The following is a 15,857-nucleotide window of genomic DNA, read 5'->3' as shown; positions in this document are numbered from 1 at the left end:
GCGTTGCAGATGGTACGTTGTAAATTTCCCCGCCTGGCGTTCTGTGTGTGGATTTTCAGCTCTTGTCTGCCAACTTCAGCTGTCAAGTGCCCAGGGTCCGGATAGGACACCAATTAGTAGGGCAGGAGTCTCAGCAGAGAGTCCAGATGTTAGCAGTGGAAGTCTTTGATGGCCCTGGGACTTCAAAACAGGAGGCAAGTTCAGTTCAAGTCCTTGAAGATTCTTCACAAGCAGGAATGTACAACAACGTCCAGTCTTCGTCCCCTTTCACAGGCAGAAGCAGCAACTGCAGGATAGCCCAACAAAGCACAGTCACATGCAGGGGCAGCACTTCTCCTCAGCTCTTCTCCTTGACAGAGGTTCCTCTTAAATCCAGAAGTGATCTAATTTTCAGGGGTTTTAGGTCCAATACTTATACCCCTTTCTGCCTTTGAAGTAGGCCTACTTCAAAGGAAAGTCTCTGTTGTTCACATGATCCTGCCTAGCCCAGGCCAGGCCCCAGACACACACAAGACTGCATTGTGTAAAGACAGGCACAGACCTTTCAGGTGTGAGTGACCACTCCTCCTTCCCCTCCTATCACAGATGGCTCATCAGGATATGCAGGCTACACCCCAGCTCCCTTTCACTGTCTAGAGGAGATTCACAAACAGCCCAACTGTCAATCTGACCCTGGCAGGCAATGCTTTGACAGGCAGAGTTACAGAATGGTTTAAGAAAGAAAATGCCTACTTTCTAAAAGTGGCATTTTCAAACCAACAATCTAAAAAACAACTTCATTAAAAGATGTATTTTTAAATGGTGAGTTCACAGACCGTAGACTCCACATTTCTATCTGTTCTCAAAGGGAATCTGCACTTTAAGGTTATTTAAAGGCATCCCCCATGTTATACTGTTGCAAGGCCTATCTCTCTCATAGTTTAAGACTGAATTTAGCAGTATTTCACAGTTAGGACATGTAACACACACCAGTACATGTCCCACATTTAACATACACTGCACCCAGCCCATAGGGCTGCCTAGGGCCTACCTTAGGGGTGCATTACATGTATGAAAAGGGAAGGTTTAGGCCTGGCAAGTGGGTACACCTGCCAAGTCGAATTGGCAGTTTAAAACCGCACACACAGACACTGCAGTGGCAGGTCTAAGCCATGTTTATAGGGCTACGTGTGTGGGTGGCACAACCAGTGCTGCAGGCCCACTAGTAGCATTTGATTTACAGGCCCTGGCCACCTCTAGTGCACTTTACTAGGGACTTACTAGTAAATCAAATCTGCCAATCACGGATAAGCCAATTTACACATACATTTTACAAAGGAGCACTTGTACTTTAGCACAGGTTAGTAGTGGTCAAGTGCCCAGAGTATCAAAAACAGCAAAAAGAGAGTCCAGCACACATTGACAACCTGGGAAGCAGAGGCAAAAGGTTAGGGGAGACCACAGCAAGGATGCCAAGTCAAACAATAGTCATGTACTACTAGCTGAAACGGGGGGACACGGTTGTCCCAATTGTCACAACTCTCTCATACAATATGGAGGCGGGCTCTCCACCACCACATTCACCTGGTGACAGAGTATCTCCCAGGGATGGACAACAACTTTGCAGACCTGCTCAGCAGGATGCAGCAACAAGTCCATGGGTGGGAAGTGCACCCACAAGTCCTTCAACCACACTTTGTCAAGTGGAGAACTCCTCACATAGATCCTTTTGCCACAGCAGAAAACGCAAAATACCCAAGCTTCTCCTTGAGGTATCCACACCCTCTATCCAAGGGCAACGCCCTATGGATGAACTGGTCATTATAAATATGCCTGTTTGTTTGCTACTGTCAGCCCAAAGGTATTAACCCCATGAAAGCTACTGTTCAACACATTATTTATCTGCTCCATTTACAGATCTACCTAGCCTACACTTCCATTTGCCTATATCTCGCAGCCATAGCTGCATATCTACAGAACATACAACTTATTTATTTGTTCAAAATCCCAGTCATTAAGGCTTTCATGGAATGCCTTAAAAGGGTCATTCCACCCAGGGTACCCCCTGCACCATTGTGGAACCTCACCATTGTGCTTACCAGGCTCATGGATCCTTCTTTTAAGCCACTTCATTCATGCCCTCTTCAATACCTGGTCAACACCACATACATTCACAAAACATTGTGTGGATGTGCTATCATGCCAACAAGCCAATGTAGGCCAGGCTGTTCTACGAACACTTTTTCAGTCAACTGCAACCCGAACAGGCTAGCCATCGCTTTTATGGAGGGACTGCTTTACAGTCTATGCAGAGCATGTGTATCTATAGCCACACATGCCATCAAAAAGATTGTGTTACGTACCCCGTAAGCATCTGTTTGTGGCATGTAATGCAGTGGATTTACATGCGTCCTCCCCCGACACCTGTGGGCGTTGCAGTTACTATACCCTTGTATATATTTGTACATATGTATATATACATTGCATGGACATACTTTTCCTTCCCTCTCCTTCCTTCTACTTCTTTCTCACCCACTTGCTGGAAAACAATCTATCAAAGGAGTCGATGCCCATGCGCATTATCACAGAGAGGAGGAGTCACTCGATCCTGTGACGTGGAACACTTCTTCAGAGAAAAACAACTTTCACCACTCCGGACCCAACACTAGATGGCAGGAGTACGCAGAACATATGAATCTACAGCACTACATGCCACGAACAGATGCTTACAGGGTAAGTAACATAATCCTTATAATTTTAGGTCCATTAATTTTGGGTAAATTGGGTTTTTAACAGCCATACATATCGTTAGGATAACATTTTCAATATATGATTATCTATTTTTCAAAGCAGACAGGATTGAGACATAAGAATAAACAGAAACAGGAAATTGTAAAAAAAAATGCTATCTTCAAATGTTTGTTAACGTATACCCATCTCTGGGTACTTCATAATACAAAAATCCTGCTAACACTTTTAGAACTGTTCTACTGATTTAAATATTTCATTTGGAATTTCAAACTTTTTTAATGACTATAAATAAAGCCCCTATACAACTGGAATCGTATGAGACTCATAACAGGCCATATTTCTTAAAATCTTTGTATCATATTCCCCAGTTCTACCTAAACAACTTACTCAGTCTTACAGCACACCAACCTCCTCAGGACAGCAATGAGAGGGAAGGGTAGACAAGAAGTGGAAAAGGACTCACCACCCCTCCAATGTTCTTCTTTAGAGATTCAACACCAAAATGACACACCCCTATCCCGGGACCACAATTTAGTGACACAACATCCCACACTGTGTTTGAATTGTATCAATCCCCAAAGTCAATTTAGATCTCCATCGTAGTTTCATTTTTTTGGTTTATGTACACTCTATCCTTACTTTCTGGATACTCCTCAGTTTTATATTATACTCAGATTTGACCCTAACAACATCTCCGTTCTACCCTTTTCTCCTAGAGATCGTCTTCGCCATAAGAGCTATATTCCTGTTCCTTGGAATAGAGTCCCTTTAGTTCCCATAACCTCTTTTCATTTACTTGACGACTTTTGCCCTTTAGAGCTTTGATCTCAAATGTACACATACCTCCAAACCCATCAGTCCCTTTTATGCTTAACTATTTTTAGAAGGGGATGTAACTCTTGGTGCATAATTGGTTACTTCTATTAAGTTTAGTTTTGCCTTCATGCTGTTTAGGGATTTAAGGAAGAGTCTATGTCCCTATTTCAAAACTGGAGATGTAAACTTGTCATTGTCAGTCCACACATCAATGTCATTTCTTACAAGTCCTAACCTCCTTCACATTTCTCTGCCCAAAGCAAATTTATCTTGAAGACGCTTGCTGCATTTTTGGCCAGATGTATCAAACGCATCTTGGTAGGTAGCAAGTCCAATTTGCGATTCTGTAACTTGTTAAAAACCTCTTAAAAAATGAAAAGAAAACTTCATTTTTCAATTTTAAACACATCCTGTTTTCCTTTAAGGAAAATGGGCTGCATTAAACAAAAAAAACAATTGCTTGGTGGTCTGCTGAGCCCAGCGGGCCACCATCCCTGAGATTGTAGCCATTTGCAATGGCTCACAAATTGCGACCTACCTCATGAATATTAAAGAGGTAAGTCCATTTGCGAGCCCTTGTGAATCGCAGTATGAAACTCCTGGAGTTTCATATGTTCCAATAGCGATTACTTAATTGTGATTTGCTAAGAATCACAATTAGGTAATCGCTATTGTGACGAATAATACATCTGTCCCTTTATATTTCCTTTCCTAGACCAACCTGAACAGTTTTGTGGGGACTGCACTTGGACCGCTCTGAATTTTCCCATTGCAGGGCTGCATATATCTCCTTTACCTGCATTTTACCACTGCCACTCCACTGTTTTCATCACAGTCTAACTACTTCCCAGGGTGGCTGTCCAAGTGTTTCCAGTTTTATTGCTGTAATTCTGTTGGTGCTTCCCAGTTTGAGAGGGGCAAAATTTTACATCTCCACTTTGACAACAACCAGTATCGATACAGAAGCATAAAGTGCGGAGTGCAATTGAGATAACTTTTGTTTAGTGATTCTCTCATCTCATTTACATCCAGGGTGTATCTCCAGATTCTCCACTCTGTTTTGTGGCTGGTATCTTAAACATCAAGCACACAAAAAGTAATGGGAGAAATGCTTGCAGTAAACCTAACCACTGGCAATCGCTCGGGTAGCATTCCAACCGGGAAACGTCATGAACAATGATTCCGGAACAACGATTACATTGTTAACGCTTGTGTGAACTATGACTCCCTTTTTCCCTGCCTTAACCACGCATGTGCTGAACAACGCACATGCATGGTTAAGGCAGAGAAAAAGGGAGAGTCCATCGAGAGAGGAGGCAGTCAGGTAAGTGGGGCTGGGGCATGGTTGGGCGGTAGTTTGTTTTTTAAGGGTGGGGGATTGGGGTAGTTCTGGTTTTTAGGGGTGGAGGGATCAGAGCAGTTCTGTTTTTAGGGGTGAGGGGATCGGGGTAGTTCTGTTTTTAGGGGCAGGGTAGTTTTGTTTTGGGGTGTGGGGGTCTGGTGATTTTGTTTATGGGGTTGGGGTAGTTTGGTTTTTGGGGGTGGAGGGATCGTGGTAATTTTGTTTTTGGGGGTGAGGGGGTCGGTAGTTTTTGTTTTTGGGGGTGAGGGGGTCAGGTTAGTTTTGTTTTTAGGGGCGGGTAGGGGGTCTTTTGTTTTTAGGGCGGGTGGGGGAGGTCAGGGAAGGGTTTCGGGCTCATGGTGGGTGGGAGGATATCCGGGGAATTTTCGTTTTAGTGGTGGAGGGTCGGAGTAGTTTTATTATTAGGGGTGGGGTACTTCTGGGCCTTAGGGCGGGGGGGGGGTTGCATGCTAGAACTATGCATACCGTTCCCATACATGCCTTTACTAGGCATGCTTTTACATCAAAAAATCGTTGTAAAGGCATGTGTGGTAAAGGCATTCGTGGTAACAACTCGGTCGTTGTTCCGACCGAGTTGTTCAGGCATGCGTGGTTCCAGCATTCGTTTTTCCATCATACATTCATTCCAACCCATTGTTTTTTTGCCCATCATGTCACATCAGTTTGGACCCAGCCATAAGCAAATCAGGCTTGACCTTCTTCCAGTAGCAACTGTTGAGCCCGAATTGCCAGGCCAGGTCCTCCCTGAAGCAGAACACAAGCAACCCAAGACCAGTTTTCTCCATGATTGGGGCACATCCGTCGGGTGTAGCTTGGTTCCAGCAACAAAATAAGCATGGGACCCATGTCTGGGCATATTCTTGCCACTCTTGGTGTTCCTTACACCACTTTGTGATAAGTGCAATGGGTATGACCAGGTGTGGGCCCCATGCTCACTGTCCTTTGCAACTCAAGCTATAACTCACTGTGAGACCTAAGTAGGTTTATCTATTCCATTAGGGGTTTGAATGTGCACCCACAAACATGCAGAAGATTTTCCGAACAAGAGGATGCCCAATCTTAAAGGTTTTGAAAATAATCTATGCAGATGAAATCACCCATGTGGCTACTGGCAAATTGTTTACCTATATCTGTTCAAAAGAAGAGGGGGTAAGGTGGTGTCACCGTACTAACATCTGTCTTGCTGAGTGACAATTTAATGTTTTGTTGCTTGGAACTATTTATCCCTTTAAGATACATAGGGATTCCATGCAAGCCCAAGGCAATGTGGGTGACGCAAATATAATAAAGTGGGGTTGCTTGTGTGCCCATTTGTAGGGGACCAGGCCTGGCAAATCGAATTGGGCTGTTTCTGTTGGAGCAGGACAAAGACTGATATGTATAAAATGGCTCCCTGTCTAGAATGGCACAGTGGGTGAAAAACAGTTGTCTGGAATGCTGCCTGGACCGATTTCCATTGGCTGAGATTAATTCAAGCATTCCTTCAATCACCTTGCTTTTTTGCAGCATCTTAAACATGGCATCCACCATCGTTTAGCCCAACTTAAGAGACCTTGAAATGGAACTTTGCCAAAGCTCTATAAGAGCATGCTTGTCTCTTTATCCCTTAAGTTTGAATTCTTCAATTATAATTTTAGGCAACTTCTCTTACCTGTATTTGTCTACTCTTAAATATTGTCTGTAGGAGGCATGTGTTTTGTATTTTAAAAAGATCTGTGTCCTTGCACCTTTTCAGATAGTGCCAAATCTTTGGTATTTCTCTTTCTGATACATTACTCAGCCTACACCATTTATTTGCATCAGAGAGAATATTGAGAGCTTATCGCTTGACAGGTGTGAATCTCATTTTTACCCACGCTTCCATGCCCCTCCCAGTGCTCCGCAGTAATATAAATATGTGAATGGCTATGAGATGCCTCTGAAACCTCCCCTCTGTTTGTTCTAGGTTTGTGGCAGTCTGCTGCAGATACTTCGCACAACCTTCTTGCACGCCTAGCCATTGTGCACATGGTGCATGAAGCCAGGTAAGAACATGCATTGCACTGGGTTAGCAAACCAAGAATCGTCTGATAATCCTACAGATGCGTCTCTGACAATCCTAGTCAAAGTTGCCACAATATTGAACTATAGCACTATTATTATCACTCCACGTAAATGTTAAATTACTAGTTTTTGTTGCTTGGTGATTTTTGCCCATGCAGCCTAGTAATCAGATAACTTGAGACTTTGCCCAGTCTTAAGGGGTCTTTCACTGTCTATGCCTATATTGGATTTTGTACAGGTGGGATTCACAGAGCATGTTTTTCTTGTAGGGTGACCTTTGCACACTTTTAACAGACATTATGTTTTTCTTAAGTGCATCTTACAAAATTATTTAGTGCAGTAAGTGCAGGGTTTGGATGTTGCCTTCTGCCTCTTCTCTGTAGAAGACTATCTCAGAATGTTTCTCTGTTCCATCAGGGGTTTGGATGTTCACCCACAGACATTGAGAAGATTTGCTGCACAAGGGGATGACGAATCCGTAAAGGTTTTGGAAGTAATCTATGGAGATGAAATCACCCATGTGGCTGCTGGCCTCAAATGGTTTACCTATATCTGTTCAAAAGAGGAGAGGGTAAGGTGGCTCCCCGTACTAGCATCTGCCTTGCTGTGTGACAATTAAATTTTTTGTTGCCTGGAATTATTTATCCCTTTAAGATACATAGGGATTCCATGCAAGCCCAAGGAAATGCGGGGGACACAAATTGAATAAAGTCCAATTCCACAGGTAAAATAAATATCTTCTAATTTGTAGCTCTTTGCAATCCAGATTTAGATCAGAAATAAACTTTACGCATTACTGAATGCAGATTCCCATTAGTTCCACTACATTCATGAATGGCTCATCATGTTAGCAGTATATGGCAACTAAAATGTTCACAATTTTCTAAGCAAAAATATGCAAAACTGAAAAAAATGTTATTTTATGGAAAAATTATCTCTTGGTTATCCAGTTGAAACAAAGACACAGAGACCACATCGCATCTCTGGGGTCTTTTAAAGAAAATAAACACAGATTACTTGTTTCCTCAGAGCATACCTACAAAGGGGAAAGGCTAAGTTAGCATGTTAACCAAATCAGTATTACTTTTGAATGGCCTCTATATTATAAAAAAGTATTGTCAGTGTTTTCCCTTATGGATTTTGTGTTGTACTTCATTAAGCCATTAAGAACACAGCCCGGTTAAAAAAATTAAACCACCATTGCTCACTGTAGTTTTCCAGGCAGACTAATAACAACTGTCAATAAATTCTTATTATGCTTACCATATTGGATATTAATAAGTCTGTTTTTATTAGGTTACAAATAACGCTGTAGTACGTGGCATATAATCACAATCTATAATTTGCAAATTGTTTTCATTTCTGATATTGCTGATTATTTTATGTTATTTGAAGACCATTACTGTCTTTACATTGTTTTCAAATTATATATGCAATTAAATATAATGTTATTGATCTAGTTGGTTACTTTCGCTCTCAGACGTTTCTCCATTAACTAGCTATAACAGGTCTCTTATGTCTATTACATAGAGCTAAGTCTTTCGTCCAGTTTCTAAAGCTGCAGGTCCTGCTTCTGTCACTGCATCAACAAAAAGCTGCACTCACATGCAGTCTGCACAGCTCTTGTTCAAAGTCAGAGTTGGTATCCTGTGGTACTTTCTCACCCTTTCCCGATTGATGACTCATTCTGAGTATATTAATCTGCCTTAACAGAGGGCTTCACAAGTTCCCTAGAATGCATCTGTGTTGTGTTTGCTCATTGTTTATAGTCTGTTAGAAATGGGGTCTCATTTGGCAGTCAGTTTGCACCCTGTCCAAGTAGGGACCCTCACTCTAGTCAGGGTAAGGGAGATACACAGCTCAGATAACCTCTGCTCACCCCAATGGTAGCTTGGCACAAACAGTCAGGCTTATCTCAGAGAATGTGTAAAGTATTGTACAGACACACACAGTAACACCGCGAAAACACCACAAAAGGACTCCATGCCAGTTTAGCAAAATAGCCAATATTTATCTAAATCAAACAAGACCAAAATGACCAAAATCCAACATACACAAGCAAAGATGTGATTTTTTTAAATTCAAAAAGTCTTCATCTATAGAAATCAATGGATGAGTTATTTTAGCACAAAGTACCTGTTATGCGTCAAAAATAAAGCCGCAAGGACGAGTGTGTGTCGGAAAAACAAGCAATGCATCAATTCCATACTCGCAAGTGAGGCCGTGAGTCAGTTCTTTTTCCACTGGGTAAGAATCGATTCTTTCCTTGCAGAGAAGGGATGCATCAATTTCCAGACAAGCAGCCTTAGGTCCGTGCAGTGATGTTGAAGATTGTGACACCCAGGGTTGATGCGTGGAAAATTCAAACGCACTGTACAAAGGGTCTGCATTGACAACAGGCATTGTGTCGATTCTCCGGCAGTGAGGCAGGAGCTGCGTTTAATTTTCTGCTGCGGGCCAAGCACTGCATCGATGTTTGTAATGCACACACAGTGGTGCCTGAGTTTTCCCCCGCGGGTTACCAGCTTCCACTTCTAAGGGTCCAGGGACTGGATTTGGCACCACTTAGCAAGTCAGAACTCTCAGGAAAAGAGACAGGTACTGGCAGATAAAGGCACACCGGCTAGAGGAGGCTGCCTACGACGCTCTGCTACACCCAAAGGCACATAACTTAAGACTTTCGCTTCTGCTGTGCGGAACGCAACCGGACACCTGCCCGGATTAAGACTGAGTCAAGACTGGGTCCATCTGCACCTGGCCGAGGCTGTGCTGGGCCTACCCTCTTGGTTTTGGCTCCTGCCTTTTTTCAATTTAAATTTTTATGTTGTGTGGTAAAAGCAATTAGGTGGGGCCGTTCTCCTTATAATTTCACTCTTATCTCCGTAGAGGTGTATTCAGGTTTCCAGAGCCCTGGGGTAACAAAATGTGGAAGTGCAAATTGCAGGAGAGTAAGGGAGCATCACCAACGCCTCAAAAGAGATCTACAATTGACTTTTTCTTAACCCAGGCGATGGGTGTGATTGCAAAAGAAATTGATTTGGCTGAAGAAGGTTATCAATGGAGATGGGGAAGGGTCTAAGCGGTGGCCCACTTGTGGGTCCTTCCATGGTCCCAAATTTCCTCCACTGTTCTATTGGGTCCCCTGATATTTTGTCCTTGGCACTCCTTGATGGCACCCACTCAAGAGAGGTAGTAGTTGGGACAGAGCATTTGGAGGCATCATTAGCCCAGACTGCCCCCTATGACCAAAGCGAGTGCCCTGGCAGTAAAAGGGAAGTGACAGCCCAAGAAATCAGAGAAGATGTTTTATGAGCAGTAAAGTAGGGGTCCCGGGTGGCAGCCAGGAGTGGGATCATATAACAGATAAATTTAAATCTGTTCGAGAAAGGTTATCTAAATTGGAGATGTCAATCTCCACTTTGAACACGCCAGATCCTGCTGCGACCACTCTTGGGACCCCTGTGTTGGATGAAAGAAGGTACAAGGATAGTTGCTGGCAGGGAGAGGCTGTGAGTAATCCAGAGCTTAGGGAGGGGGGACAACCTTTCTCTGGAGTTTTGCCCTCTGCCCTACCCTATGTTCAGTCCTCCCAGTTTTGTGCTGCGGGGTCTTCATTAGGTATTATAAGGGTCTCCTTGTCCTGTGATGTTGGGAGGGAAATACTGAATCAGGGGAAACCCATAGAGGGGGCCCTAGAAATTACGGGGGCACGGATGCTCGAAATGCGCCATCTAGAAGATTGCTCTGTTTGAATTTGCCACCTGAGTGCCTCCCATATGTGGCAGTATTAGCTGGAGCCCCGCCTCTTGACTCTCCCCAGGTTGAGACAATTGCAAACCTGCAGAATAAGGTTGGTCATTGGTTGAGCCAAAACACAACTTTTCACCCTATGGAATCTAGGAATATACTATTTGTGCGGAGAGTTGAGTGGATCGGTCCTAGGTATAAGTCCATGTAGGGTGACTGTGTGGTGATTAATTGTAGAAGCCCGGATATGGTGGGGAGGTTGATTGTCACTGCCAGGCAACATTTTAGGATGGGACCTGGCATTAGGATTTTGCCACTAGGATTTTTCTGTAAGCCTAGCACCCCGTCGTCGGCTAGGGGTTTTAATTATCTGGAGCAGAGATCAGGGCTGTGTTCTGTTCCCACGAAACCCACCAGAAACAGATTCACCCCCCTGTCTGATCTTGGTGAAATCGACTGACAAATTATTACTGTGCCTATGGGTGTCCGGCTGGGGTTAAGCCAGATGTATGGGGCCCTCGGGAGGGTAATTCCACATGTGCATCCAGGGAACTTAGTTTCCTTTTGTGGAATTGTGCGGGTCTGGGGAATAAAATCTCCGACCCTCAGTGGATTACGTTCATCTCCCAGTATGACATCATATTACTTCAAGAAACATGGGCACAGGAGTCGCTTTTTGTGGAGGGTTTTGAGACCCATGTTGTATTCGCACCTTCTTCACAAGGGCCAAGAGCTAATAGTGGTTTGGCTCTATTATTTTGAGTATCTGCACAGCTGCGAGTTGTTCCAGTTCCTTTTAGGCACAGTGGAATACAGATATTTTGGGTCGTGGCTTCTGAAGTTTTTCATTTTTTTGTTGTAACTTTTTATAACTCAGTTTGTCACCTGGGGTATCAGATCAGGACTTTATTTCAAGCACTTTCTACTTTGGAAGAAAGAGTGGCTTCTAAATTGGGCTGTTTTAATGTCCTTATAGCAGGGGATTTCAATGCCAAAATAGGAACGGTCCCTCTGGACGTAGATCCTGTCCTTATGGAAGGAGGGGTGTCGCCTGGAGAGCCCCTGGACCCTAGAGGCAAGCTGCTGGTTACCAAAGTTAGGCGTGCCGGCCTCTGAAATATGCTGGAGAGAGTGGCAAGCTGTGATTTATAAAACAACACATTTGTTGGGTGGGGAAAGGGACTATAATTGATTATGTTTTGATTTCTCATAGTTTTGCTGAGTGTTTTACCAAGGGGCTGATTCGTGACCAATTGCTTAGTGACCATAACGCTGTCAAAGCTAGAATGGTTATTTCTGCCACAGGGATTATGGGATCAACTCCAGGTGTGTTAGGGCAGATTCCAAAAGACGAGGGTAAGAGGCTCAGCTGGCGGAAAGTTGCGATCCTTATCTTATTGGTAGAGGTTGTTAAGAGATGCAGGACTGTGTTTCTTAGCTCCCTCTTACTATTTAAGGCCCCACCACTTGTTATTCTGGCTGCTTTTCAGTCTCTGAATAGCAGCCTTAAATCTATTATGTTGGCTCTTTAAGGACCGTTAGGGGACCATTAAGCGGGATGGTTTGATAAGAAATGCCATAGTGCTAGTAAGCGCCTCCATAAAGTCCTTAAGGACAACCCAAGGAACCCCCATTCTATCAGTGAAGCTAGGGCTGCTTACAAGAAGGCAATAAAACTTAGAAAGCAATGTCTCAAAGAAGAGAGGTGGGAGCAGTTAGTGGGTGCTTGCAAGCTCGGGATGTGAGGTCCTTCTGGAGTATAGTGAATAGGAAGCCTGCTCATCAAGCTTCCCCTGACATTTTAGGGACTACCATAGCCGCCCAGAAATGGGTTGCCCATTTCAAGAGGGTTTACTCACTAGATAGTGCAGAATAACTGGTGGAGGTGGACGCTGTAGTTTCCTTTCATTTGGGCTTAAATTTTAATTTGGAGGAAGTTCAGGTTGCCATCATGGGAAACCCCTTTAACAAATCCCCTGGCCCAGATGGAGTCCCTATGGACTTATATAAGGAAAATGTTGCCTTGTGGACCCTGCTGCTGCCGAATGTACTTAACGCTGTAAAGCAAACCGGTAAACCTAGCTCATGGAAGTCAGCAGTAATAGTGCTCGGTTTTAAAAAAGGGGTGTAGGCTGGGCCCAGCGTTTTACCGCCCTCTTTTCTTGCTGGACTCCACGGTTAAGATAGTGGGACGTATTGTCCTTCTTCGTAGTGAAGAATGGATCCAAGCAAATAATATTATTTGCCCGGCCCAATATGGCTTTAGAGAGGTCATAAGGACAATGGAACAGTGTCTTAATCTCAATCTACTGGTGGGTAAATATGTGGTGGCAAGAAGGGCACTGTCTACCTGGCTTTTATGGACCTGAGCTGTGCCTTTGATAGTGTTATTTAGTCAAAGCTATGGTCAATTCTGGAAGGTCTTGGGCTGCCCCAACCTTTTGTAAACTTCGCTCGGGTGCTACATCAAGATGTTAATGCCTCAGTTAGATTTGGGAAGGCAGGGGAATGCTCTGATGTCTTTAAACTGGCAAGGGGAGTTAGGCAGAGGTGCGTTATGGGGCCAAGTCTATTTTTATTATATACCAATGGCCTGAATCTGCATCTTGTTACCCATGGTAAAGACTTTTTAAAAGTCAAAAACAACCCTGTCCCCTCTTTATTATGTGCAGATGACACAGTCATCCTCTCTCGCACACTAACTGGTCTTAAAGTTCTGGTAGATCTCTTTGTTGATTTTATGGGCGACCTACAACTGGATGGTAATACTTCCAAAACGCATTTTATGGTTTGTGGGAAGCAGAATTCAAAACTTAGACCGATCACAATTAAGGATCAGGTAATAACAAGGGTAACCTCTGTCACATATTTGGGTGTCACCTTTGATGAGCACTGTACATGGGCCTAATGTCTCGCAAACCGTTGTCAGCACTTTGACCAGTCATGTGGGGCGCTCTTTATATTTGCTTGAGCAAACCTGTTCTACCGCTGCTGCCGATCTACAAGATGAAATGTTTACCTGTACTACTATATGGTGCAGGAATCTGGGGGTACTCTATTTGTAAATCCATTCAGCATGAAGAAAATCGTTTTTATAGAAAGGTATTGGAGTGGGACAGGCTAGTCCAAGTATGTTTATGCATGAGGAGCTGGGTCTGAATTTTGCGGAAGATTATGCAAAAATTGCTCCTATGTTGCTGTGGATATCAGTCATCAGTGGGAAATGGCAAATTTTAATAGGGAAGTCATTGAGGACTGCCTCAGTTGTGATTTAGGCCACAAAATCCCATGGCTTAACCATATTAGATCTACAGCCTTATCATTAGGACGCCAGAGTTATTTCCTCTGCCTTCCTCGGCATGGTTACCCCCTGACTTTTTGCCTTTTGTTGATGCCAGTTATGATTGAAAGTGTGCTGGGACCCTGCTAACCAGACCCCAGCACCAGTGCTCTTTCCCTAAACTGTACCTTTGTTCCCACAATTGGCACAACCCTGGCACACAGATAAGTCCCTGGTACCAAGGGCTTTGTTGCCAGGGAAGGTCTCTAAGGGCTGCAGTTTGTCTTATGACACCTTGGGGACCCCTCACTCAGCACACGCACACTGCCTCACAGCTTGTGTGTGCTGGTGGGGGAGAAAATGACTCCCCTCAGAGTGCCATGCCCACCTCACATTGCCTGTGGCATAGGTAAGTCACCCCTCTAGCAGGCCTTACAGCGCTAAGGCAGGGTGCACTATACCACAGGTGAGGGTATATGTGCATGAGCACTATGCTACTACAGTGTCTAAGCAAAAACTTAGACATTGCAAGTGCAGGGTAGCCATAAAGAGTATATGGTCTGGGAGTTTGTCAAACACGAACTCCACAGTTCCATAATGACTACACTGAAATCTGGGAAGTTTGGCATCAAACTTCTCAGCACAATAAATGCACACTGATGCACTGGTGGGATTGTAAAATACACCCAGAGGGCATCTTAGAGATGCCCCCTGAATACCAGTCCGACTCCTAGTGCTGGGCTTCCCAGTTTCTGCCAGCCTGCCACAACCAGACGAGTTTCTGGCCTCATGGGGAGAGTGCCTTTTGTCACTCTGTGGCCAGGAACAAAGCCTGTACTGGGTGGAGGTGCTTCTCACCTCCCCCTGCAGGATCTGTAACACCTGGCGGTGAGCCTCAAAGGCTCATGCCTTTTGTTACAACACCCCAGGGCATCCCAGCTAGTGGAGATGCCTGCCCCTCTGGCCACAGCCCCCACTTTTGGCAGCAAGGCAGGAGAGGATAATGAGAAAAACAAGGAGGAGTCAACCACCATTCAGGGCTGCTCCTAAGACGTCCTGAGCTGAGGTGACCCCTGCCTTTAGACATCCTCTGTCTTGAGATTGGAGGATTCCCCCAATAGGATTAGGGATGTGCCCCCCTCCCCTCAGGGAGGAGGCACAAAGAGGGTGTAGCCACCATCCGGGACAGTAGCCATTGGCTACTGCCCACCAGACCTAAACACACCCTTAAATTTTGTATTTAGGGGGCGGCCCTGAAACCAGGAAATCAGATTCCTGCAACCTACACAAAGAAGGACTGCTGACCTGAAAACCCCGCAGAGACGACAGAGACGACAACTGACTGGGCCCCAGCCCTACCGGCCTCTCTCCAGACTCAAAGAACCTGCACAGCGACGCATCCGACAGGGACCAGCGACCTCTGGGGGCTCAGAGGACTGCCCTGAACCCGAAGGACCAAGAAACTCCTGAGCACAGCGGCACTGTTAACAAACTGCAACATTTTTGCAACTTTTTTGCAATTTTGAAAGAACTCTCCCTTCCCGCCGGAAGTGTGAGACTTTTCACTCTGCAACCGACACCCCCGGCTCGAGCTCCAGAGAACAAACACCGCAGAGAGGACTCCCAGGCGACTGCGACGACGTGAGTAACCTGAGTCGACCCCCCTGCACCCCCACAGCGATGCATACAGAGAGGATCCAGAGGCTCCCCCTGACCGCGACTGCCTGGTAACAAGGAACCCGATGCCTGGACCAAGCACTGCACCTGCAGCCCCCAGGACCGAGAGGAACCACCTTCCAGTGCAGGAGTGACCAGCAGGTGGCTGGCCCGAGAAGCCCCACTGTGCCCTGCCTGCATCGCCTAAGTGACCCCCGAGTC

At 44.9% G+C, this 15,857-nt stretch overlaps 1 protein-coding gene across 2 annotated transcripts in view; it reads left to right on the top strand.

Annotated features, from left to right (window-relative positions):
• LOC138284261 (uncharacterized protein HI_0077-like) overlaps positions 1 to 15,857 on the top strand; it is a 171,617-nt gene that overhangs the window by 85,533 nt on the left and 70,227 nt on the right. For both annotated transcript variants that reach the window (XM_069222833.1, XM_069222832.1), the window contains exons 9-10: positions 6,855 to 6,933; positions 7,370 to 7,523. In XM_069222833.1, the coding sequence (XP_069078934.1) occupies positions 6,855 to 6,933; positions 7,370 to 7,523 (233 nt within the window). The remainder of the gene's footprint in view (positions 1 to 6,854; positions 6,934 to 7,369; positions 7,524 to 15,857) is intronic.

The sequence above is a fragment of the Pleurodeles waltl genome, chromosome 3_1, assembly GCF_031143425.1.
Source record: "Pleurodeles waltl isolate 20211129_DDA chromosome 3_1, aPleWal1.hap1.20221129, whole genome shotgun sequence".
NCBI lineage: Eukaryota > Metazoa > Chordata > Amphibia > Caudata > Salamandridae > Pleurodeles > Pleurodeles waltl.
This window is presented reverse-complemented; position numbering and strand designations above follow the sequence as displayed.